The 24,142-nt window shown below is 46.1% G+C and overlaps 1 protein-coding gene across 1 annotated transcript; it reads right to left on the reverse strand.

The window, feature by feature from the left end:
• Positions 1-13,225: 13,225 nt before the first annotated feature.
• LOC138667742 (uncharacterized) lies at positions 13,226-14,763 on the reverse strand. The gene is made up of 2 exons (XM_069755839.1): positions 14,337-14,763; positions 13,226-14,191 (listed from the first exon to the last, which is right to left on the reverse strand). Exons 1-2 carry the CDS (start codon positions 14,681-14,683, stop codon positions 13,306-13,308), a joined length of 1,233 nt encoding a protein of 410 aa, XP_069611940.1. The 5' UTR covers positions 14,684-14,763; the 3' UTR covers positions 13,226-13,305.
• Positions 14,764-24,142: the final 9,379 nt, after the last annotated feature.

Consider the following 24,142-nt stretch of genomic DNA (forward strand, 5'->3'; position numbering starts at 1 on the left):
ACCGGAGGTGCCGGTATTCTAGGGGCTTATTTCAGCCGGGTCCCTGAACACACTTATGCATAACCACACTGGCGCAAAGCACATATGACTTGATACTAGCGCATGGCCGTGCGGCCATGCGAGCCTTAAATAGTTGCAGCATGTTTAGGACCTTACAAAGAAGGACCAATGGAGTGCTGCAGCACCTGAGCATGTGACCCTGGATCTCCACTGAGAGATCTCGCCCTGGGCATGCTCAGAGTGCAAAGCAGGATTTAGTCCTAGCAGCTACAAGGACCTTAGCTGCAGTATCTGATCATGTGACCCTCGATCTCCACTGAGAGATCTTACTCAGGGCATGCTCAGAATGTGAAAAGCAGGACTTAGCCCCAGAAGCGTCCGCTCGCTGCTGCCCAGCACTGACTTCAATGGGAGAAGCAGGAAACGCAGCAGTAACTCTTAGCACAGAGTCAGACTGAGCCAGACGCTGGGATCGACGTTTCCGCTGAGCAGGCTCCACTGCGGCAGGAGAAGAATGGGAGACCGCAGCGGAGATGGCCCGAGATTCCCCCTGTGCAGAGGCAGAAACTCGACCCCTAACAAACTTCTCTTTAATTTTTTTCACTTGATGAATATTATCTATTAACTAGTGTTGAGCATTCCGATACCGCAAGTATCGGGTATCGGCCGATATTTGCGGTATCGGAATTCCGATACCGAATTCCGGTATTTTTGTGATATCGGGAATCGGTATCGGGATTAAGATTCATGTGTAAAATAAAGAATAAAAATAAAAAATATTGATATACTTACCCTCGGACGCGCCCTGGTTGTCACCGCTGCAACCGCCATGCTTCCTGTTGTGAATTCTGTGGCTGAATTCACTCCTGTGGTCACAAGTGGTACTGCAGCTTCTGAGCTTCCTCTCTCAGGTGTTCTGGTGAGCTCGTTGGCTGTTTTGTTATTTAACTCCACCTGATTCTGTCTTCCTTGCTCCTTGTCAATGTTCCAGTGTTGGATCTGAGCTTCTGGATCTTTCCTGTGGCCTGCTGCTCTGCTTAGATAAGTGCTTTTTGCTTTTGTTGCTACTTTTTCTGTCCAGCTTGTCATTTCGTTTTGCTGGAAGCTCTGAGACGCAAAGGGTGTACCGCCGTGCCGTTAGTTCGGCACGGTGGGTCTTTTTGCCCCCTTTGCGTGGTTTTTTGCTTTAGGGTTTTTTGTAGACTGCAAAGTTCTCTTTGCTATCCTCGCTCTATCTAGAATATCGGGCCTCACTTTGCTGAATCTATTTCATCCCTACGTTTGTCTTTTCATCTTGCTAACAGTCATTATATGTGGGAGGCTGCCTTTTCCTTTGGGGTATTTCTCTGAGGCAAGTCAGGCTTGTTTTTCTATCTTCAGGCTAGTCAGTTCCTCAGGCTGTGCCGAGTTGCATAGGTAGTGTCAGGCGCAATCCACAGCTGCCCTTAGTTGTGTTTAGGTTAGGTTCAGGTATTGCGGTCTACAGAGATTCCACGTCTCAGAGCTCGTTCTATTGTTTTTGGGTTATTGTCAGATCACTGTATGTGCTCTGATTGCTGGCACACTGTGTCACTGGATTGCCTACATAACAGTACAAGGAGCCAACCTAATGATTCTCAATAGAGGGAAAAAAGAAGTTCTGACATCATTTTTTTTTCTCAGCTCTGTGTTCAGTCTTTTTTTCCCCCTAGACATTTGGGTGTTTCAGGACACAGGTGTGGACATGGATATTCAGGGTCTGTGCTCTTCAATGGATAATCTCGTTACACATGTACAAAGGATTCAAGATACTATTGATCAGAAATCTATGTTAGAACCAAGAATTCCTATTCCTGATTTGTTTTTTGGTGATAGAACTAAGTTTCTTAATTTCAAAAATAATTGTAAGCTATTTCTGGCCTTGAAACCTCATTCTTCTGGTAATCCTATTCAACAGGTTTTGATTATTATTTCTTTTTTGCGCGGCGACCCTCAGGACTGGGCATTTTCTCTTGCGCCAGGAGACCCTGCGTTGAGTAATGTCAATGCGTTTTTCCTGGCGCTCGGATTACTTTACGATGAGCCTAATTCAGTGGATCAGGCTGAGAAAAATTTGCTGGCTTTGTGCCAGGGTCAGGATGATATAGAAGTATATTGTCAGAAATTTAGGAAGTGGTCAGTACTCACTCTGTGGAATGAATCTGCGCTGGCAGCTTTGTTCAGAAAGGGTCTCTCTGAGGCTCTTAAGGATGTCATGGTGGGTTTTCCTATGCCTGCTGGTTTGAATGAGTCTATGTCTTTGGCCATTCAGATCGGTCGACGCTTGCGCGAGCGTATATCTGTGCACCATTTGGCGGTATTGTCTAAGATTAAACCTGAGCCTATGCAGTGCGATAGGACTATGACCAGAGTTGAACGGCAAGAACACAGACGTCTGAATGGTCTGTGTTTCTACTGTGGTGATTCCACTCATGCTATTTCTGATTGTCCTAAGCGCACTAAGCAGTTCGATAGGTCTGCCGTTATTGGTACTGTACAATCCAAATTCCTTCTGTCCATTACCTTGATATGCTCTTTGTCATCGTATTCTGTCATGGCGTTTGTGGATTCAGGAGCTGCCCTGAATCTGATGGATTTGGATTATGCTAAACGTTGTGGGTTTTTCTTGGAGCCTTTGCGGTGTCCTATTCCATTGAGAGGAATTGATGCTACACCTTTGGCCAAGAATAAACCTCAGTACTGGACCCAGCTGACCATGTGCATGGCTCCTGCACATCAGGAAGTTATTCGCTTTCTGGTGCTACATAATCTGCATGATGTGGTCGTGTTGGGGTTGCCATGGCTGCAAACCCATAATCCAGTATTGGATTGGAACTCTATGTCGGTATCCAGCTGGGGTTGTCAGGGGGTACATGGTGATGTTCCATTTTTGTCTATTTCGTCATCCACTCCTTCTGAGGTCCCAGAGTTCTTGTCTGATTATCAGGATGTATTTGAAGAGCCCAAGTCCGATGCCCTACCTCCGCATAGTGATAGTGAATGTGCTATCAATTTGATTCCTGGTAGTAAATTCCCTAAAGGTCGATTATTTAATTTATCCGTGCCTGAACACGCCGCTATGCGCAGTTATGTGAAGGAATCCCTGGAGAAGGGACATATTCGCCCATCGTCATCACCACTGGGAGCAGGGTTCTTTTTTGTAGCCAAGAAGGATGGTTCGCTGAGACCGTGTATTGATTACCGCCTTCTTAATAAGATCACTGTGAAATTTCAGTACCCCTTGCCATTGTTATCTGACTTGTTTGCTCGGATTAAGGGGGCTAGTTGGTTCACCAAGATAGATCTTCGTGGTGCGTATAATCTGGTGAGAATATGCAAAAAAGAAAGAAAAGAAATAGACCATAGAAGGGGATCACCTCAGACTTGGATCAAGTGAAAAATATGTAATTTTTATCCCATACAAATATGCAAAAATTAGACACAAAGAAACCACAGAACACAAACATTAAAAACAATTAAAATTGGTCATCCAAGTGACCTACAAACATTTCACTTAGGCCTATAATAGGGCCAAAACCCCCGAATACCCACTCCCCAGTAAATACAGTATCACATATAGAAAACATACACAACTGCATGTGTGATATAGCAGTAATAAATGTGATGTCTATGTGAACAGTACACTGCACCTAGAGAGAAAATAGGATAATTCCTAAGAAATCACAAAAAAGATAGCTGCACTAGTGAATCTGAGAGACCATGGAGTCATACATTAAACAACCTAAAATAGTAAATAATCATGCCAACAAGCAAGGGCCGATGAGATGGTAAAGTGAAAACATATAACAATTTCAGTAGTAGGTAACTGATGTAATGGGGCACGTGCCCTCAAAACCCCCTCACCCCAAGAAAGGGTATATGGTAATCCCCTATAGAACGCTTGCTGGCATCAAATAACACCTATTAATACAATATCATGGCCATCAGACCTCACTAGTCATGTAGAAAGCAGTTAACACATGGTAACAACCAAGGCTGCAGAGCGCACACAGAGCCACCTGGGGAGTGGGAGACAGGAGGTAAGCTGACCCGACGCGTGTCGCCACACACAGTGGCTTCGTCAGGGGTGACTGCTTTCTACATGACTAGTGAGGTCTGATGGCCATGATATTGTATTAATAGGTGTTATTTGATGCCAGCAAGCGTTCTATAGGGGATTACCATATACCCTTTCTTGGGGTGAGGGGGTTTTGAGGGCACGTGCCCCATTACATCAGTTACCTACTACTGAAATTGTTATATGTTTTCACTTTACCATCTCATCGGCCCTTGCTTGTTGGCATGATTATTTACTATTTTAGGTTGTTTAATGTATGACTCCATGGTCTCTCAGATTCACTAGTGCAGCTATCTTTTTTGTGATTTCTTAGGAATTATCCTATTTTCTCTCTAGGTGCAGTGTACTGTTCACATAGACATCACATTTATTACTGCTATATCACACATGCAGTTGTGTATGTTTTCTATATGTGATACTGTATTTACTGGGGAGTGGGTATTCGGGGGTTTTGGCCCTATTATAGGCCTAAGTGAAATGTTTGTAGGTCACTTGGATGACCAATTTTAATTGTTTTTAATGTTTGTGTTCTGTGGTTTCTTTGTGTCTAATTTTTGCATATTTGTATGGAATAAAAATTACATATTTTTCACTTGATCCATGTCTGAGGTGATCCCCTTCTATGGTCTATTTCTTTTCTTTCTTTTTTGCATATCGATTTAATATATTTAGACCAGGTTGGATCCCTCTCTAAAATTGTTGTGCCCCCTCTCTTTGTTTTCTAATCTGGTGAGAATCAGGCAAGGAGATGAATGGAAAACTGCATTTAATACGCCCGAGGGTCATTTTGAGTATCTAGTGATGCCGTTCGGACTTGCCAATGCTCCATCTGTGTTTCAGTCTTTTATGCATGACATCTTCCGTGAGTATCTGGATAAATTCCTGATTGTTTACTTGGATGACATTTTGATCTTCTCAAATGATTGGGACTCTCATGTGAAGCAGGTCAGAATGGTTTTCCAGGTCCTGCGTGCTAATTCTTTGTTTGTGAAGGGATCAAAGTGTCTCTTCGGTGTGCAGAAAGTTTCATTTTTGGGGTTCATCTTTTCCCCATCTACTATCGAGATGGATCCGGTTAAGGTCCAAGCCATCCAGGATTGGACTCAGCCGACATCTCTGAAAAGTCTGCAAAAATTCCTGGGCTTTGCTAATTTTTATAGTCGCTTCATCTGTAATTTTTCTAGCATTGCCAAACCATTGACCGATTTGACCAAGAAGGGTGCTGATTTGGTTAATTGGTCTTCTGCTGCTGTGGAAGCTTTTCAGGAGTTGAAGCATTGTTTTTGTTCTGCCCCTGTGTTGTGTCAACCAGATGTTTCTCTTCCGTTCCAGGTCGAGGTTGATGCTTCTGAGATTGGAGCAGGGGCGGTTTTGTCACAGAGAGGTTCTGGTTGCTCAGTGCTGAAACCATGTGCTTTCTTTTCCAGGAAGTTTTCGGCTGCTGAGCGTAATTATGATGTGGGCAACCGAGAGTTGCTGGCCATGAAGTGGGCATTCGAGGAATGGCGTCATTGGCTTGAAGGAGCTAAGCATCGCGTGGTGGTATTGACTGATCATAAGAACCTTACTTATCTCGAGTCTGCCAAGCGCTTGAATCCTAGACAGGCCCGTTGGTCGTAATTTTTTGCCCGCTTCGATTTTGTGATTTCGTACCTTCCGGGCTCTAAAAATGTGAAGGCGGATGCTCTGTCTAAGAGTTTTGTGCCCGACTCTCCGGGTTCATCTGAGCCGGCGAGTATCCTCAAGGAAGGAGTCATTGTGTCTGCCATCTCCCCTGATTTGCGGCGAGTGTTGCAAAAATTTCAGGCGAATAAACCTGATCGTTGTCCGGCGGAGAAACTGTTCGTCCCTGATAGGTGGACTAGTAAAGTTATCTCTGAACTTCATTGTTCGGTGTTGGCTGGTCATCCTGGAATCTTTGGTACCAGAGAGTTAGTGGCTAGATCCTTCTGGTGGCCATCTCTGTCATGGGATGTACGTACTTTTGTGCAGTCCTGTGGGATTTGTGCTAGGGCTAAGCCCTGCTGTTCACGTGCCAGTGGGTTGCTTTTGCCCTTGCCGGTCCCAAAGAGGCCTTGGACACATATTTTGATGGATTTCAATTCTGACCTTCCCGTTTCTCAAAAGATGTCAGTCATTTGGGTGGTCTGTGATCGCTTTTCTAAAATGGTCCATCTGGTGCCCTTGGTTAAATTGCCTTCCTCCTCTGATTTGGTGCCTCTGTTCTTCCAGCATGTGGTTCGTTTGCATGGCATTCCTGAGAATATTGTTTCTGACAGAGGTTCCCAGTTTGTTTCAAGGTTTTGGCGAGCCTTTTGTGGTAGGATGGGCATTGACCTATCTTTTTCCTCGGCTTTCCATCCTCAGACTAATGGCCAGACCAAACGAACCAATCAGACCTTGGAAACATATCTGAGATGTTTTGTTTCTGCAGACCAGGATGATTGGGTGTCCTTTTTGCCGTTGGCTGAGTTCGCCCTTAATAATCGGGCCAGCTCGGCTACCTTGATCTCTCCATTTTTCTGCAATTCTGGGTTCCATCCTCGTTTCTCTTCAGGACAGGTTGAGTCTTCGGACTGTCCTGGTGTGGATTCTGTGGTGGACAGGTTGCAGCAGATCTGGACTCAGGTAGTGGACAATTTGACCTTGTCCCAGGAGAAGGCTCAACTTTTCGCTAATCGCAGACGCCGTGTGGGTCCCCGACTTCGTGTTGGGGATCTGGTTTGGTTATCTTCTCGTCATATTCCTATGAAGGTTTCCTCTCCTAAATTTAAACCTCGTTTTATTGGTCCGTATAGGATTTCTTAGATTCTCAATCCTGTGTCTTTTCGTCTGACCCTCCCAGACTCCTTTTCCATACATAATGTATTCCATAGGTCGTTGTTGCGGAGATACGTGGCACCTATGGTTCCATCTGTTGAGCCTCCTGCCCCGGTTTTGGTGGAGGGGGAATTGGAGTATATTGTGGAGAAAATTTTGGATTCTCGTGTTTCTAGACGGAAACTCCAGTATCTGGTTAAATGGAAGGGTTATGCTCAGGAAGATAATTCCTGGGTTTTTGCCTCTGATGTCCATTCTCCAGATCTTGTTCGTGCCTTTCATGTGGCTCATCCTGGTCGGCCTGGGGGCTCTGGTGAGGGTTCGGTGACCCCTCCTCAAGGGGGGGGTACTGTTGTGAATTCTGTGGCTGAATTCACTCCTGTGGTCACAAGTGGTACTGCAGCTTCTGAGCTTCCTCTCTCAGGTGTTCTGGTGAGCTCGTTGGCTGCTTTGTTATTTAACTCCACCTGATTCTGTCTTCCTTGCTCCTTGTCAATGTTCCAGTGTTGGATCTGAGCTTCTGGATCTTTCCTGTGGCCTGCTGCTCTGCTTAGATAAGTGCTTTTTGCTTTTGTTGCTACTTTTTCTGTCCAGCTTGTCATTTCGTTTTGCTGGAAGCTCTGAGACGCAAAGGGTGTACCGCCGTGCCGTTAGTTCGACACGGTGGGTCTTTTTGCCCCCTTTGCGTGGTTTTTTGCTTTAGGGTTTTTTGTAGACTGCAAAGTTCTCTTTGCTATCCTCGCTCTATCTAGAATATCGGGCCTCATTTTGCTGAATCTATTTCATCCCTACGTTTGTCTTTTCATCTTGCTAACAGTCATTATATGTGGGGGGCTGCCTTTTCCTTTGGGGTATTTCTCTGAGGCAAGTCAGGCTTGTTTTTCTATCTTCAGGCTAGTCAGTTCCTCAGGCTGTGCCGAGTTGCATAGGTAGTGTCAGGCGCAATCCACAGCTGCCTTTAGTTGTGTTTAGGTTAGGTTCAGGTATTGCGGTCTACAGAGATTCCACGTCTCAGAGCTCGTTCTATTGTTTTTGGGTTATTGTCAGATCACTGTATGTGCTCTGATTGCTGGCACACTGTGTCACTGGATTGCCTACATAACAGCTTCCCTTCCTAAGAATGAGCGCGTTAAGGACCTTCGATGACGTCGCGGCTTGTGATTGGATGCTGAGCGGTCATGTGACCGCTCACGCGACCAATCACAAGCCGCGACATCATCGAAGGTCCTTAACGCGCTCATTCTTAGGAATGAGCGCATTAATGACCTTCGATGACGTCGCGGCTTGTGATTGGTCGCGTGAGCGGTCACATGACCGCTCAGCGACCAATCACAAGCCGCGACGTCATCGAAGGTTCCGAAGGTCCTTAACGCGCTCATTCTTAGGAATGAGCGCGTTAATGACCTTTGATGACGTCGCGGCTTGTGATTGGTCGCGTGAGCGGTCACATGACCGCTCAGCGACCAATCACAAGCCACGACATCATCGAAGGTCCTTAACGCGCTCATTCTTAGGAAGGGAAGCATGGCGGTTGCAGCGGTGACAACCAGGGCGCGTCGGAGGATAAGTATATCAATATTTTTTATTTTTATTCTTTATTTTACACATGAATATGGATCACAGGGCCTGAAGGAGAGTTTCCTCTCCTTCAGACCCTGGGAACCATAGAGGATACCTTCCGATTTTTGTGTCCCATTGACTTGTATTGGTATCGGATATCGGTATCGGCGATATCCGATATTTTTCGGATATCGGTCGATACTATCCGATACCGGCCGATACCATCCGATACCGATACTTTCAAATATCGGACGGTATCGCTCAACACTACTATTAACACTTCTATGTTTAAAGCATTTTTTATATGCATTATTTATTCACACCTGCTAAAACTTTGGCACACTGCTATATATATATATATATATATAGTTAATTATTTTTAACCCCTTAACCCCCGGAGCTTTTTTCAGTTTTGCGTTTTCGTTTTTCGCTCCCCTTTTTCACAGAGCCATAACTTTGTTAGTTTTCTGTCAATATGGCCATGTGTGGGGATTCTTTTTTGCAGGATGAGTTGTACTTTTGAACAACACCATTGGTTTTACTATGTCATGTACTAGAAAATGGGAAAAAAATTCCAAGCGCGGTGAAATTGCAAAAAAAATGCAATCCCACACTTGTTTTTTGTTTGGCTTTTTTACTAGGTTCACTAAATGCTAAAACTGACCTGCCACTATGATTCTCCAGGTCATTATGAATTCATAAACACAAAACATGTCTAGGTTCTTTTTTATCTAAGGCTGGTTTCACACTAGCGTTTTTGAACGCATGCGTTTTTCTGAAAAAAAACGCATGCGTTTTTTTCCCTATATTTAACATTAAAAACGCGTGCGTTTTTTGATGTCCGCGTTTGTCCGCGTTTTTGAACGCATGCGTTTTTTAACTGCATGCGTTCACTTTCTAAAATGCAACATGTAGTATTTTGCAAAGCGTTTTTTTTTTCAAAAAAAACGCATGCGTTCACATGCGGTTTTTTTTGGAAAAAAATTGCATTGGAGTCAATGGAGACGCATGCGTTTTTTTGGACATGCGTTTGCATGCGTTTTTTTTGACGCATGCGTTTTTTTTAAGCATGCGTTTTTTTTGGCACCATAGTTAAGATAAGGTTGTCTAGACACTGATAAGGCTCCCCCATAGCTGAAGGGTTATAAAAGGAAGGCTGGGGGAAGTTTCTGGTCACTTCTCATCAGACTCCAAGGAAGACAGCACCCTGCCCGGACGCATTGTTGGACAAGACACAGAGCAATGTGAGTATATCCTTGCCAATGCATTATTCTTTAATTTTTTTGGATCTACATGTCCTAATTTTTTCAATGTTTTTCTTTCAACACGCATCAGAATGTCTTCTCCGGTTTCTTCGTCTGATGATGAATTCCAGCCACGGCAATCAGAAGTGGATCACGTGAGCGAGGTAATTTTTTGTTCCGTCAGCTTGGTAAGTATTGACTGTCACATCGACACATGAGGCAATTATATTTTTTTTATTCTATAGAGCACTTCAACTGAGGGACAGAGAGGTACGGAGCAGCGGAGTCAAGGTCCAGGTGGAAGACGGCAGCGGGTATGTATACCAGGCAGACTGTCCTTATTTAAGTTGTCTTTCATATTTCTGCCCTTTCTCATTTTTTTTTTTTTTTTTTTAAATGTGGTTGAGCAAACTTAATTTTTTTTAATTAAATTTTAGGTTTCACAACGGGACGATGACCACATCGATAATGACCTGCTAATCACTCTGGTACAGGAGCGAGTCCCGTTGTGGGACAGCCGGGATCAACAGCACTCCGTCAATAGTGTTATCCGTCGTTTGTGGAGTGAGGTGGCCCAAGCGTTGTGGGATGGCTGGGAGAATTCAACGCCACGGGTCCGTAATGCATTTGGTAAGTATTGCACGATAGTGTGAAGAAACAGACCTTGGCCATGCTCTCTTGACTGTGTGTGATGACAGAAACTTTTCGTAGTTTCTGTCATCACACACAGTCACGAGAGCATGGCCAAAAGTCCTGATTCTGACCATTATATTTTATTGTTATTTCACAGTGGACAAAGTAAGAACACGTTGGCGTTCCACGAAGGACCGCTTCAACAAGGACCTGCGTGCAGAGAAGAGTGCAGCTAGTGGTTCCGGAGCAAGGCACCGGCTGTACAAGTACCACCGTGTGCTGGCCTTCCTGAGACCGGTCCTTCTCTTGAGAACGTAAGTATTTGTCACATGCCTCCGGTTGTATTGCATTGACATAATCTGTCATTTTTAATTCCATAGGATGTACCGTCTTGTTATCGTTTGGTATTAATTTTCTGTTTTATTTTTTTACAGCACACACTGCACGACTGTCGCCACAGGTTCTGGAGCGGTCCTTCAGCCGACAGCCACGGACCCGTCCCAGCCATCCAGCAGCGCAGCACCAGGTGGGTCTTCCACAGTCACTGGAGACCAGGGAGCTGGCCCATCAGGTCTTCCCCTTTCGCAGTCCTCTTTCGCTGCACCCATTTTTGCGGGCTCATCCCGGCAGTGACAGAGGGCTTCGGATAGGTCCCTCATGCCCGAGTTTTTGCACTTGAGCTCGGTTTTACACGAAGCTATCAAGGCTTTAAGTGACAAAATGGATGTGTCCCATAACCTGTTAGAGTGCCGCATCCAGGATGTCGCTAAAAGCCTTGATCAAGTTAAAGCCGACCTCCAGAAGCCAGCTCATCATTTTTTTAATAAAATCCACCAGAGCATGTCGGAACACCTTAGCCCTGATCTCCAGCTGAGTGTGATGCAGGCCTGCAATGTTGCTTTGGGGCAGGCTATGCAGCAGAGTCAGAGTCGTAATGTGGCGGCATATCCAACTGTGCCGTCACTGTCCGAAGTAAACACCATTCCTACCTCTGCTGCATACCACTGCACGGCCACCTCTATTCCCTCAACAGGTGTTCTCCAGTACAGCGCCAACACGATGACGAGTGCTGTTGGACATCCCACCGCCACCACCGTGACGACCGCTGCTCCGGCTTGGACCTCCTCCGCTGACACCTCTATGACGCAGGACCCTGGCGTGGCTTATCGGCCCGGCAACCGCCCGATGCAGCAGGACCAATCCATGCAATATCGGACCGGCCCACCCCCGATGCAGCAGGACAGAGGCCTGGCATATCTGACCGGACCCACCCCGATGCAGGAGGACCGAGGCCTGGCATATCGGACCGGACCAACCCCGATGCAGCAGGACCGAGGCGTTGCTTTCCGGGCAGGAAACCCCCCGATGCAGCAGGACACATCCATGGCGTATCGCACCGGGCACCCCATGATGCATGACCAAGCCATACGTTTCCGGGCAGGACCCACCCCGATGCACCAAGAACCATCCATGGCTTTATGTTCCCCCCACCAGCAATGCAGCAGGACGCTGGTATGGGATTTGTTTCCCCCACCCCAACGATGCCCCAGGACCCTGGGAGGGTGTTAATTTCCCCCCCCCCCCAACGAGGCACCAGGATCCTGGGAGGGTTTTTGTTTCCCCCCCCCCAACGAGGCACCAGGACCCAGGCGGGACTTTATCTTTCCCCCCATTGGACTCAGAGATTGCCGAGCGCTCCACAATGGAGACTGACTGTGAAATTGTGGAGCCGGGTCCTGACGTGTCTCCCACCCAAAGTTTACACCCTAGCCCCAAAAGACTTCCCCCAACCCGGAAAACACAGAAAACTGGCAAAACCCATAAGAAACAGAAAACTTTGTTTATTCCTCCCCCATCACCTTCCGATGTGTCTCAACCGTGCAGTTTGTCTCAAGCCCCTCATGTTTTAAGCCCCATCCCCGAACTTCCAGACCCTTCAAGTTTTGTTGCCCATTCTCCTGCAACCTCTGCCTCCTCCTCCACGGTGAGCCAGGCTTCAGTTCTAAATACCCCCCAGTTACGGCACTCAACCCCAAGCCGGCGTGGTTCAACCCGGCGCGGTAAAAAAAAAAAAATTTGTGTTTTTCCCCAATAAAAAAAAGTTTATTTTCAACAATAATGTTTGGTTTATTGTGTCTTTCACCGCTCTAAATACACACCAATAAACTGCGTTTACACACTTTTATTCTTTTGGCCTACACATATCTCCAGTAGTATAAAATACCAGACAACATCTATATGTGTTTCTTTAGTATACAGATATGAGTTGGCCAAAAAAATAGTAGTTATTTCCATACTCTTATTTTTAATTTTTAACTGGTGTAGTGTCACTGTACAAAGAAAAAATGGTGTAAATCAAGTTCAGAACTCAACTGAACCGGTCAGATGTCAAAATAGACACCTGACCTGTTTAGTTGATTACTGACTTGTATATTCACCATATTCTATATAGCACATTATGTGACAATGTTTGTCAAACTGATGGGACAATGGTTGGCACACGCTAACTATCTATCCTCACCTTGGCAGGTGTAAGAAATTTTGAATTCATGATCATGTTTATGTTCATCATGAATTCATTATTTCTTACACTTGACTTGACGGGAATAGAGAGCGTGCCAGTCGTGACGCAATGACGTCAAGAAGATTACCAATAAAGAAATTTAAATCTGGTTACATTATAAGTATGCGTGTTTATATCATTGTTTGTAAACCAAAATAGGGAGTGCAACAGAGGTCAATTATGATTAAAAAAATCAAATTGTTACCTCATCAACTATCACCCACTCCTTGTTTTGGATTACAAATTATGATATACTACTACTGCCCATCTTTGTTCAACCTTTAGAGCGGAAAAAGACAGGAGACCTGGTGAACACAAAAAAGTTTATTAATTTGAAAAATTGGTAGCAGTATTTAATATTTGGTAAACATTAACATACAACAGGACATTTAAACAACATTGTCCTGCCATGAAACCCGTCCAATATCGGACACAAAATAGGCCGCAAATTGGTCACGCATAAGACCAACGGCTGCAGTTGACCTCATCGGGTGATGATGAAAATCGGGCAATGGGTGTGAAATTGGTTCATCAAGTTCAATGTGGGGTCGCTCCTTAGCCATTATATAATTGTGTAGAACCACACAGGCTTTGACCACCTCGTCCACTGTTTCCACTTTTAGATTGATGGCTGTTGCGAGAATGCGCCATTTTGCAACCAGAATGCCAAAGCTGCACTCTACGGTTCTTCTTGCCCTTGTCAGTCTGTAGTTGAATATTCTGCGAGTATGGTCCAAGTCCCTACTAGAATATGGCTTCAGGAGATTTTCACACATCTGGAAGGCCTCATCCCCAACCATAACAAATGGCAGCGGTGACCCTTGAGTGTTGGGGAGAGGCTGTGGAGGTGGGAAATTAAAATTGTTGCCATACACACGGCGGCCCATATCAGAGCTCTTGAAGGTCTGGGAATCATTGCCACGGCCAAAAGCTCCAACGTCCACGGCGATGAAGCGACACTCCGCATCCGCTATTGCCATGAGCACTATCGAAAAATATTTTTTATAATTAAAAAACTCAGATCCGGTTCTTGCAGGTTTAACAATGCGGATGTGCTTCCCGTCCACCGCCCCTAAACAGTTTGGAAAATCACACACGTTCAAAAATGTTTTTGATATTTCCCGCCACATGTCCACGGTGGGTACGGGTATAAACTCCTCACGGAGTACATTCCATAACGCACGACAGGTGTCCACAACAATTCCGGACAGGGTTGAGATTCCAAGGCGGTATTGGAAGTGCAGGGAAGATAAACTCTCTCCTGTGGCCAGAAATCTAGAAGGAAAAGAAACCAAAAAAAAATTATAAAACGGCTCTTATTTTATGTTGTTTTTCAATAAGTAAAATTAAAAAAAAACAACCCAAAATACATGTCATAACCCCAAAATTTGACTATCATTGGTTTATTTTTGGAACGTACCGTAATGTCACCAATAGACGTTCCTCGGGTGGAATTGCTCTACGGAGCCGTGTGTCCTGTCGCCGTATGGAACCTTCGACACGAGACAGTAATTCACGGAAAGAATCTTGCGACATTCTGGTGTAATCCTGGAATTTCTCGGGGTTGGCATTCAGCTCCGCATACAGGGTGTGATATGCTCCGCGGGTCTCACGCACTTCAATGATGGGGTGCCTCCAAAAACGCCGACGCTGTCTCCTTCTCCATCTTTGGCGGTTTCGGTCTTGCTCCCAAGCAAAAACACAGGCAAGGAAAATCTTGAAGCTGAACTCCAGTTGGAAATTAAAGTTCGCTATTGAAAGATCCATCGTGACACCGGAAACAGTAGCAAGCTCTGAAACTTTATGTACCCCTAGGGTCTATATATTGAGTCCCAATCATGTACGCCCTCTCTAGCCCACTCTATTCTCATTGGTTGGTTATTGTAACCTTTTTTTTTTTTTTTTTCCCAAAAATGCACAAAAAACGCAAACGCATACAAAAACGCATGTAAACGCGTGTTTACACGCGTTTACATGCGTTTTTGTACCATGCGTTTTTTTAAAAAAACGCATGCGTTCAAAAACGCTAGTGTGAAACCAGCCTAAGTGGTGAAAAAAAAATCCAAACTTTGTTAAAAAAAATTGCGCCATTTTCCAATACCCATAGCATCTCCATTTTTCATGATCTGGGATTGGGTGAGGGCTTATTTTTTGCATGTTGACCTGACATTTTTAATGATACCATTTTGGTGCAGATATGATCTTTTAATCATCTGTTATTGCATTTTAATGCAATGTCGCAATGACCAAAAAAAAGTAATTCTGACGTTTTGGCTTTTTTTCTCGCTACGCCGTTTAGCGATCAGGTTAATCTTTTTTTTAATGATAGATTGAGTGATTCTGAATGTCGTGATGCCAAATATGTGTATGTTTGATTTTTGTATTGTTTTATTTTGATTGGGGCGAAAGGGGGGTGAACTTTTACTTTTTTAAATTTTTTTTATATTTTTAAAAACATTTTTAAACTTTATGCATGCTTCAATAGTCTCCATAGAAGACTAGAAGCTGCCACAACCCAATCGGCTCTGCTACATAAAGGCGATGCTCAGATCGCCTCTGTATAGCAGATTTACTCGCTTGCTATGAGAGTGCCGATCACTAGGTGGCGATCACAACAAGCCAGCACTGACAACCATAGAGGTCTCCAGGAGACCTAGAGTTGTCATACAAACACATCGGTGACCCGCGATCGGGGGTCACCAGTGTGCGTATTTCTGGCGGGATTGCCGGAAGCGCGATTTAAATGCTGCAATCAAAGTTTGACAGCGGCATTTTACTGGTTAACAGCCGCAGGTGGATCGCGATTCCACCCGTGGCTATTGCGGGCACATGTTAGCTGTTCAAAACAGCTGCTATGTCCCTGGAAAGATGTGGGCTCACCGCCGGAGCCCATATCAAATAGAGGGAGTCTGACATCGGTGTACTATTACGCCCGATGTCGGAAAGGGGTTAATTTCATTTTTTTGTCACTTTATGGGATTTGAACCTGCAATTGTCTGATTGCTTATACTATATACTGCAATAGCACAGTATTGCATTATATAGTACAAATCCCAGTCTCCAATAAAGGTAAACTTTTGCCTGTGACTGGGCTGAACAGCAGAAACAAATTAGCAGTGATCTTCAATATGTCCATGAAAGCCTATTAGGATCCTACAGTCATATAGTGGGTTGTCAATGGGATGGCTTCAATTAAATGCTGCAGTCAGAAATTGACAGCAGCATCTACACTGGTGCTAGAAAGTTTTTGAACCCTTCAGAATTTTCTAACTTTCTGCATATATATTACATAAAACTAAAATGTAACAGAAGCCCTAAAAGTAGATGAAGAGAATCAAATCAAACAAATGAGTAAAAAAAACTGGACTTTCCTCAACTAGTGCAACTCTTTATGAAAACTATTTCAAGACTTTAAAAAGATGGTTTTGAACCCCTGTAAGACATAAATAGCATTTTCAGACCAACCTGACTTTGGTTGCAAAAATTGTGGACAAAGAGTTAACCTTCTTCATATATTTTAGAATTGTCAAAAAATTGTGAAATTGGAGAGAGGTTTCATTACATTTGAGTAAAATTAACAATTTACCTGTTATCATTTCCTTTCTACTGTCTCTCCTGTCTTTGGAAGCAGATGACTTGCCATCAGAAACTAGGTTTATTTCTTTACTCATTTCTCAGTTACAAAGACTCTCATTGCACCTAAACTGAAATCAATGGTAGGATAGTCCTACTATATCTGAAATTATTGGAAACATTTTCATTCACAATTCAATTGAACTTTCTTTTGCTTTAGAAATAATTATTTTAAAATATATTACATTAGATGGCCCTCCTGGAACGTAATTTTTCCTCCAAGTAGGAAGAGCCTCTTTACATATATTTAAACATCTCAGCCAGAATTCTCTGATTGAATATTCTCTATTTTATATGCAATGTTCTAAATTTCATTCTCAGTGGTGCATTCATGCTAAGATGATTCTCACATTTCCCAAGACCCACAAACAGACATGGTGGTGGAGTCGGCATACTTCTCTCCCCACAATGCACCTTCCAGGTCATCCCCCCAGCTCCATCACTCTCACTTACTTCTTTTGAGGTCCACACCATCAGGCTCTGTTGTCCCCTCTCCCTCAGAGTAGTGGTATATACCGGCCCCCAGGCTCACCCACCCACTTCCTGGACCATTTCTCTGCCTGGCTGCCGCACTTCATGTCCTCAGAACTACCAACCCTTATCCTGGGAGACTTCAACATCCCCATAAACAGCCCCACTTCCACATCTGCATCCCAGCTTCTATCACTAACCACTTCTCTAGGCCTCTCACAGCTCTCAACCTCTGAGACACACAAGGACGGTAACACCCTTGACCTGGTCTTCGCCCGGCTCTGCTCAGTCTCCTACCCAGATAACTCACCGCTTCCCCTCTCTGACCACAACATTCTCTCCTTCACACTCACAAATCCTTGCCCACCCTAGCACACTCCTACCTACCACACATTCAGAAATCTACATGCCATTAACCATCATACACTTTCAGACTCCCTACACTCATCATTGTCCCCAATCTCTTCTTTTTCCTGTCCTGATCTGGCTGTACATCACTTCAATAACACTCTTAGAAGCACCCTTGACCAAGTAGCTCCCCTCACCCTCAAAACCTCCAAACACAGAGTGAAACAGCCCTGGCTCACATCGCAAACCCAATTTCTCCAGTGATGCTCTATGTGTGCTGAACGCTTATGGAGGAAAACATGCACACCAGAAGACTTCATACACTTCAAATTTATGTTAAGGACCTATAACTCTGCCCTTCACCTCACCAAACAGACCTACTTCACCACCCTGATCTCTTCACTAGCCAACAACCCCAAGAAACTTTTTGACACCTTTCACAAACTCCTCAGGCCAAAAGCACAAGCCCCTATCACAGACATCTGTGCTGATGACCTGGCCTCCCACTTTATAGAGAAAATAGGCAAAATCCGTCAGGAAATCCGCTCCCAATCACCAAGTTCAGTGATTCCCATCCCTCCCTGCATTTCCCCTGGCTCACTCTCCACATTCGATCCCATCACAGAAGAAGAAGTCTCCAGGCTCCTCTCTTCTTCTCGTCCGACTACATGCACCACCGACTCCATTCCCTCACACCTCCTCCAGTCTCTCTCTCCAGCCGTCACAACGCAACTAACTACAATCTTTAATCTCTCCCTCTCCTCTGGCATTTTCCCCTCCTCCTTCAAACACTCTATCATTACTCCATTACTAAAGAAACCCACTCTCGACCCATCCTGCCCAAATAACTACAGACCAGTCTCCAATCTCCCCCTTCATCTCTAAACTCTTGGAGCACCTGATATACTCCCGCCTTACCTGTTACCTCTCCACTCACTCCCTCCTAGACCCTTCACAGTCTGGTTTCTGCCCCCTACATTTGACTGAAACTGCACTCATCAAAGTGATCAATGACCTTCTGACAGCAAAACATAATGGTGACTACTCTCTGCTCATTCTTCTCGACCTTTCTGCAGCTTTTGACACTGTTGACCACCCTCTCCTACTCTCTAGGCTCCAGTCACTAGGCATTAGGAACACTGCTCTCTCCTGGTTCTCTTCCTACCTTTCTGAGTGCTCCTTCAGTGTTCTGTTCTCTAGCTCCACTTCCTCTCCTATTCCTCTCACTGTTGGGGTACCTCAGGGCTCAGTCCTTGGCCCCCTTCTCTTCTCCCTCTACACGGCCCCAATTGGACAGACCATCAGCAGATTTGGCTTTCAGTATCATCTTTATGCTGATGACACACAACTATACACGTCATCCCCTGACCTTACCCCGCTGTACTACAGAACGCCACTGACTGTCTGTCTGCAGTCTCCAACATCATGTCCACTCTCTATCTGAAACTCAAGCTCTCCAAAACTGAACTTCTTCTGCTCCCACCATCTACTAACCTCCCTAAATCTGACATTTCCCTCTCCGTGGGTGGCACCATAATAACACCTCGGCAGCAGGCACGCTGTCTGGGTGTTACGTTTGACTCCGATCTCTCCTTCACATCCCATATACAATCTCTTGCCTGCTCGTGCCACTTACACCTAAAGAACATCTCTAGAATCCGCCCTTTTCTCACCATGGAAACAACAAAAACCCTCACTGTCACCCTGATCCACTGTCTGGACTACTGTAACGCTCTATTAATTGGCCTCTCCCTCACGCGACTTTCCCCTCTCCAGTCCATCTTTAATGCAGCATCCAGGGTTGTCCATCTGGCTAATCGTTACTCGGACGTGTCCGCTCCTCACCAGTCATTACACTGGCTGCCCATTCATTACCGGATACAATTCAAAGTACTTGTTCTCACCCACAAAGCTCTCCACAGTGCGGCACCCCCTTACATCTCCTCCCTCATTTCTGTCTATCGGCCTAACCGACACTGCGCTCTGCAAATGCCTTTCGACTAACCTCTGCACTAATCTGTACCTCCCACTCCCGACTCCAAGACTTCAACCGTGCTGCACCAATCCTCTGGAATGTTCTACCCCAAGATATTAGGACCATCCACAATTTGCATAGTTTTAGGCGCTCGCTCAAAACACATTTGTTCAGAGCGGCCTACCACATTCACTTATCAAACTCATTTTATGTTTGTGTGTGTGTGTAGCCCATTCACTATCCCCATCTATCCCCTACCCTCTGAAGATGGCTGGACCATCATTGTAAATACATCATTGTAAATACACACCTGTACTTTGTATGTTCCCCACCTCATTGTAGATTGTAAGCTCTCACGAGCAGGGTCGTTTTATTTCACTTTAATTATTGTATTGTTAACGTTGTTACTGTTGTGTTTGATACTGTTAAACTGTAAAGCGCTGCGGAATATGTTAGCGCTATATAAATAAAGATTATTATTATTATTATTATTATGATCTCTTTCATTATTTGTTTGCCAATTGCCTTCCTTCCCATCACTTCCCCTCCTTCCTTTCCCCTGTTTATTTACCCTCCTTTTCCTCCTCCCTTACCCTCCTTTTTCTAAATATTTTTTTGTTCTTGTTTTTATTTTCTCTTCCCCAAATTGTAAAAAAAAAAAAAAAAGAATTTTTTAGAAAAATGTTGGACTTTTTAAATTATGAAAATGATTCTATACCAAATAAGAGAGGCAAAAAAATGTGAACCTTTGCATTCAGTATCTGATATAAGTCCTTTATGCAGCAATAACTGCATACAAATGTTTCTGGTAATTTTTAATTAGTCCTACACATTGGCTTAGAGGATTGGTATCCAATTTCTCTCTACAAAACCACTTCAACTCTGTGTTTTCTCACATGGACTGCTTGCTTGAACTGCAACAACATTGCTATAGCATTAAGGTCATGACTAGTGTTGAGCGATACCTTCCGATATCGGAAAGTATCGGTATCGGTTTGGATCGGCCGATATTCAAAAAATATCGGATATCGCCGATACCGATACCCGATCCCAATGCAAGTCAATGGGACCAAAATATCGGAATTAAAATAAACCCTTTCTTTCCTTGTAGGTTCATTCTACATGAAGGAAAACAACTAAGAATAATGTAGGATGTATTGGGGGAGGTGGCGGAGACATTAAAGGCAATGAGGATTAGCCCAATCAAATAGAATAGCATGATTTTTTTTTTTTTTAAAGACGTTCGGATTGAAAAAGATATTGACTATGTAAATTTTTTTTTATTTTGTCAGATATTGATGTTTCACTATTCCACGACCTTCCCCTTCTTTTTTTTCCTTTTCCCACACTTTCATCTTCATCATCATCAGCATCTTTGACATCAACTTCTTCACCTTATTCATCTTCTTCTTCATCTTCTACCTATTTTTTTTTTTTATTACATTCTTCATATTCATTTTCTTCAACTATTATTATTCTTCCTATTCTACATATTCTTTTTATTCCACTGTTATTATTCTTCCTATTCTACTTCTTCATCATATTCTCATTTGTGACAGGCATTCCCGTAGTTGTTATCTATAAAAGTTTGAAGATTACACCTTCCGTTCTGCCAGTCACAAAAGTTACATTTGTCCGCGTTCAGTTTGGCCTGCAGCATCAGGCTTTATCCAGGGGCACCACGAGGAGGAACGGACTCACCCCCATACACTGCTTAGTCTTCTTCTGCATATAATTTAGATAATATCTTTTGCTCTGATATTAAGTGTTATGCTTAATGTTCTTCTGCTCTTTGTTCTGCAGCCTCTTGTTCTTCTGCTTCTCGGTCTTCCATGTCGTCGTCTCCAGGGTCGTCGTCTTCAGTGTCGTCATCTCCGCCGTCGTCGTCTCCGCCGTCGTCGTCTCCGCCGTCGTCGTCGTCGTCGTCTCCGCCGTCGTCGTCGTCGTCGTCATCGGGGTGGTCTTCCGGGTCGTCGTCGTAGTCGTCATCGGGGTGGTCTTCCGGGTCGTCGACTTTAGGGTCTTAAACTTGGAAATGTAGCAGAAGGTACAAGAAGGCTGAGAAAATGCCAAGAACCAGCTGATGGAACTGGAACTCGGATGGCTACCCGAAGGTTCAAGAGCCTATGGAACTACCGAGGACCAGCTGACGTTACTGGAACCCGGTTACTAAGCAGGAGGTACCCGTGCTAAAAAGCACTACCAAGGACCGCCTGACGTTGGCGGAACTCGGATACCCAGAAGGAGGCACCTAAGCCAAAGGCTCTGCCCGGAACCAGCTGACGTTACTGGAACCAGGATGGGGAGCAGAAGGTACAAGAGCAAAAGACACTGCCGAGAACCAGCTGACGGTACTGGAACCCGGATGGGTAGCCGAAGGTCCAAGAGCCAATGGAACTACCGAGGACCAGCTGACGTTACTGGAACCCGGTTACTAAGCAGGAGGTACCCGTGCCTGAAAGCACTACCAAGGACCACCTGACGTTGGTGGAACTTGGATACCCAGAAGGAGGCACCTAAGCCAAAGGCTCTGCCCGGAACCAGCTGACGTTACTGGAACCAGGATGGGGAGCAGAAGGTACAAGAGCAAAAGACACTGCCTAGAACCAGCTGACGGTGCTGGAACCAGGTGGTGGACCCGAAGGCCCACAGGAGAGGAGAGAACAGCTAGGCCGCGAGGCAGCCGCAGTTACCGAACCCCAACAGTCCTACAGGGGGAGCTGGGCCTACTGGCACTACAGAACCAGCCTTGACTACCAGTTCACGCAGCCCACATAGGAAGCTCCTAAACTGGAGGCACCCTGGAGTTGGCTAACTCAACCGCACCCCGACGGGGCAAGCATAGGCGTCTCAGTGAAGTTGACACAACCCGGAAACAGCTGACGGTGCTGAAACCAGGCTTGGCACGAGGGAGTACCTGTGACAAGAACACTGCCGAGAACCAGCTGGCGGTGCTGGAACCCGGATGCGTTGCCCCAGTGTGCAAGAGCCAATGGCACGACCGAGGACCAGCTGACGGTGCTGGAACCCGGTTACTAAGCTGTAGGTGCCCGCGCTTAAAAGCACTACCAAGGACCGCCTGGCGTTGGCGGAACTCGGATACCCAGGAGGAGGCACCTAAGCCAAAGGCTCGGCCCGGAACCAGCTGACGGTGCTGGAACCAGGTGGTGGACCCGAAGGTCCACAGGAGAGGAGAGAACAGCTAGGCCGCGAGGCAGCCGCAGTTACCGAACCCCAACAGTCCTACAGGGGGAGCTGGGCCTACTGGCACTACAGAACCAGCCTTGACTACCAGTTCACGCAGCCCACATAGGAAGCTCCTAAACTGGAGGCACCCTGGAGTTGGCTAACTCGACCGCACCCCGACGGGGCAAGCATAGGCGTCTCAGTGAAGTTGACACAACCCGGAAACAGCTGACGGTGCTGAAACCAGGCTTGGCACGAGGGAGTACCTGTGACAAGAACACTGCCGAGAACCAGCTGGCGGTGCTGGAACCCGGATGCGTTGCCCCAGTGTGCAAGAGCCAATGGCACGACCGAGGACCAGCTGACGGTGCTGGAACCCGGTTACTAAGCTGTAGGTGCCCGCGCTTAAAAGCACTACCAAGGACCGCCTGGCGTTGGCGGAACTCGGATACCCAGGAGGAGGCACCTAAGCCAAAGGCTCGGCCCGGAACCAGCTGACGGTGCTGGAACCAGGTGGTGGACCCGAAGGTCCACAGGAGAGGAGAGAACAGCTAGGCCGCGAGGCAGCCGCAGTTACCGAACCCCAACAGTCCTACAGGGGGAGCTGGGCCTACTGGCACTACAGAACCAGCCTTGACTACCAGTTCACGCAGCCCACATAGGAAGCTCCTAAACTGGAGGCACCCTGGAGTTGGCTAACTCGACCGCACCACGACGAGGCAAGCATAGGCGTCTCAGTGAGCTTGACACAACCCGGAAACAGCTGACGGTGCTGAAACCAGGCTTGGCACGAGGGAGTACCTGTGACAAGAACACTGCCGAGAACCAGCTGGCGGTGCTGGAACCCGGATGCGTTGCCCCAGTGTGCAAGAGCCAATGGCACGACCGAGGACCAGCTGACGGTGCTGGAACCCGGTTACTAAGCTGTAGGTGTCCGCGCTTAAAAGCACTACCAAGGACCGCCTGGCGTTGGCGGAACTCGGATACCCAGGAGGAGGCACCTAAGCCAAAGGCTCGGCCCGGAACCAGCTGACGGTGCTGGAACCAGGTGGTGGACCCGAAGGTCCACAGGAGAGGAGAGAACAGCTAGGCCGCGAGGCAGCCGCAGTTACCGAACCCCAACAGTCCTACAGGGGGAGCTGGGCCTACTGGCACTACAGAACCAGCCTTGACTACCAGTTCACGCAGCCCACATAGGAAGCTCCTAAACTGGAGGCACCCTGGAGTTGGCTAACTCGACCGCACCACGACGGGGCAAGCATAGGCGTCTCAGTGAGCTTGACACAACCCGGAAACAGCTGACGGTGCTGAAACCAGGCTTGGCACGAGGGAGTACCTGTGACAAGAACACTGCCGAGAACCAGCTGGCGGTGCTGGAACCCGGATGCGTTCCCCAGTGTGCAAGAGCCAATGGCACGACCGAGGACCAGCTGACGGTGCTGGAACCCGGTTACTAAGCTGTAGGTGCCCGCGCTTAAAAGCACTACCAAGGACCGCCTGGCGTTGGCGGAACTCGGATACCCAGGAGGAGGCACCTAAGCCAAAGGCTCGGCCCGGAACCAGCTGACGGTGCTGGAACCAGGTGGTGGACCCGAAGGTCCACAGGAGAGGAG

The sequence above is a fragment of the Ranitomeya imitator genome, chromosome 2 (assembly GCF_032444005.1).
Source record: "Ranitomeya imitator isolate aRanImi1 chromosome 2, aRanImi1.pri, whole genome shotgun sequence".
NCBI lineage: Eukaryota > Metazoa > Chordata > Amphibia > Anura > Dendrobatidae > Ranitomeya > Ranitomeya imitator.

Bases quoted from the DNA above. Each gene is read 5' to 3' on its own strand.
- LOC138667742 (XM_069755839.1), bottom strand. From the start codon at position 14,683: ATGGATCTTTCAATAGCGAACTTTAATTTCCAACTGGAGTTCAGCTTC. The intron at 14,192-14,336 runs GTACGTTCCAAA...TTTTCCTTCTAG, and splicing joins CGTCTATTGGTGACATTACG to ATTTCTGGCCACAGGAGAGA.